The 2,431-nt window shown below is 58.1% G+C and overlaps 1 protein-coding gene across 1 annotated transcript; it reads left to right on the forward strand.

Annotated features, from left to right (window-relative positions):
- Positions 1-294: 294 nt before the first annotated feature.
- POLD4 (DNA polymerase delta 4, accessory subunit) lies at positions 295-2,122 on the forward strand. Its single transcript, XM_054570552.1, has 4 exons — positions 295-592; positions 838-927; positions 1,145-1,256; positions 1,633-2,122. Exons 1-4 carry the CDS (start codon positions 496-498, stop codon positions 1,655-1,657), a joined length of 324 nt encoding a protein of 107 aa, XP_054426527.1. The 5' UTR covers positions 295-495; the 3' UTR covers positions 1,658-2,122.
- Positions 2,123-2,431: the final 309 nt, after the last annotated feature.

Consider the following 2,431-nt stretch of genomic DNA (forward strand, 5'->3'; position numbering starts at 1 on the left):
GGCTGAAAAGAACATTTGCCTAGGAAGGGAAAACGGGAAGTGAGAGGCTGAGGATAACGCTCTGTAAGTCCCCCGAGACTCACTGCAGGCCGGGGGTGGGGCGGGGAGCGGCGCAGGGGGAGGTGGTGCAGTCTGGGGCGTTTTGACAGGTCCCCTACCCCAGCCTCAACCCTTCTACCCTGGGACACAGCTGCAGAGGCTGCCCCGCCCCCTCAGCCTGTGCTGCCAGTTATTGGCTGGAGTCGGGCCACGCCCCTCTGAGGCGGCCTGCCATTGGCTTAGGTCTTTGATGTTTCCGTGCTTGTGGACAAGGGGAGAGACGTCATTCTCTGGAAACTGCGAACTTCCTCTCTGCTAGTCTGGGTCATTCCGTCTGCCCGTTGCTGGTCCCAGGCTCGCTTTCTGGCCCCAGCCCTCTCTCACTCTCTCTCTCAGCAGCTGTCTTTCTCGTGCCCGTTGGCCTGTCTCTCTCCTCTGCCTGCCTGGGTGGCCGCCATGGACCGGAAGCGGCTGATCACTGACTCCTACCCAGTAGTAAAGAGGAGGGAGAGCCCCACTGGACACAGCAAGGGGAAGCTGGCACCGGAGTTAGGTCTCTGAGGTGTGGGGAGGGCGGGAGGGTGGACACCGAGAGACATGGGACATGGGCGGATGTGAGCAGTGCAAGGGGAAGTGAAGTATGTCCTCAAGCTCCTACACCAGGCCTGGTAGCGGAAGACAGAGGCAGAGGGGTGGTGAGGGCTGAGGAGCCATGGGTCAGCTCTGAGGCAAGGGGCAGGGAACCCGCCCTGCTGGGCTCAGTCCTGGGCAGGCCTGAGGAGCAGCTTATCATTGCAGAGGAAGAGATCCAGCCCCTGAACGTCGATGAAGTGGAGCTGGAGTTGCTGAGGCAGTTTGACCTGGCCTGGCAGTATGGGCCCTGCACAGGTGAGAACCACCCCTCAGGTCCCCGGAGCACACATGCTGGAACCAGTCCTGTCACCCACTTGTCTCTGAAACAACCCACGCCCCTGCCCGACCCTCTCAGGCACTCTCTTCTGAGCCTGGGGAGTGCAGAGGTCCCGACACACCCCACACACATGCTGTAACCTGAACTCTTCCCTGCCCCTCCAGAGGTCCCACTGCCTTCTCCTCTCCCTGGCAGGGATCACAAGGCTGCAGCGCTGGCATCGGGCAGAGCAGATGGGCTTGGAGCCTCCCCAAGAAGTGCGTCAGGTGCTGCAAACCCACCTCGGAGACCCCCGCTTCCAGTTCAGGTCAGACACAGGCCAGGGAGGGCTTTCAGGGGAGCCAGAATCTTCTCCAGGCACCACCAGTCTGCTGGCTGTGGTGGGGGGACTGCCCTGACCTGAGGGAGAAGTGGGTGCTGGCTTGGGGGTCCTTACTGAGCAGGCAAGAAAGTTCTACAAAGTGCCTGGCTCAGGAGGGGACAATTATTATTGCTTTAATAGTTCTTATCTCTGAGCTAATGGTGGGGGAAAGGTATACCCAGGGCCCAAGGTACTATCTATTTAGTACTAGGGATGACCAAGGATTATAGGCCATGGCCCAAGACCTGGTGCTGGTGAAATCAGAGCCAGGGACTTAATGACTCTCTCTGGTTTCTCCTTCCCCCCATCTCCCCTTGTACAGCCTCTGGCACCTCTACCCACTTTGAGGTGCCACCTAAGATCTTCTGCCCGCTACCCAAGAACCTCAGGACACAAGTGAGACCCCATTGCTGCCCCTCAGCTCAGCTCTGCTGTGGAGAACATCAGGCAGGAAGGAGTCTCACAGGGAAGGAAAGAGGCTGAACCTGGAGGTCTCCGCGCTTAGTCGTCCATCTGACCAGCTCTGAGAGCCAAGGAGCCCTTCCTGCCTGGGTCGTGGTCTCTGAGGACAAGAACCTGCCCGTGACCATCCCGATGCCTGTCACACACCTCCCTGCCCTAAACACTGTGATCCTGGGGATGGTGTAGCAATTTAGGCACAGCCTAATCTGAGCAGACTCAGGCAGATGCACTCCCTGCCTAAGCCTAGGAATCTGAGGGCAGAACTGGCTGAGCTCACAGGGCAAGGTGTTCACTAATGCTTATCAATAAATAACACAGCCTGGAAGCCTAAACTCCAGTCCTTTAATGTGATCCTGCTTGGGTTGGCAGCACCCAGAAAGTTGATAGGCGGGAGGGGGCCAGCACCGTGCTTTTTTACAACCTCTGTGTGTACCTCCTTCCACTGTCTCACCTTAGACCTGAGAGAAAAGACATCTTTAAAGACCAACGGACAAGTCTTCACAAGCCCTTTGCAGCCTCCGGCGCCCCCTGGTGGTACACAGGGAAACTACTCTTGTCACGTGCAGGGACCAGCCACCTAGCCTGACCAGTGTTCTCCACCTCACAAAAATAGGTCCTTTGTCAGAGGAGGATCCATGGGGCCCGTGGCTCAGAAAGTC

The sequence above is a fragment of the Pteronotus mesoamericanus genome, unplaced genomic scaffold, assembly GCF_021234165.1.
Source record: "Pteronotus mesoamericanus isolate MK-2021 breed Mesoamerican mustached bat unplaced genomic scaffold, CSHL_Meso_final contig_214, whole genome shotgun sequence".
NCBI lineage: Eukaryota > Metazoa > Chordata > Mammalia > Chiroptera > Mormoopidae > Pteronotus > Pteronotus mesoamericanus.

Bases quoted from the DNA above. Each gene is read 5' to 3' on its own strand.
- POLD4 (XM_054570552.1), top strand. From the start codon at position 496: ATGGACCGGAAGCGGCTGATCACTGACTCCTACCCAGTAGTAAAGAGG. The intron at 593-837 runs GTCTCTGAGGTG...TTATCATTGCAG, and splicing joins GAAGCTGGCACCGGAGTTAG to AGGAAGAGATCCAGCCCCTG. The intron at 928-1,144 runs GTGAGAACCACC...TCTCCCTGGCAG, and splicing joins GCAGTATGGGCCCTGCACAG to GGATCACAAGGCTGCAGCGC.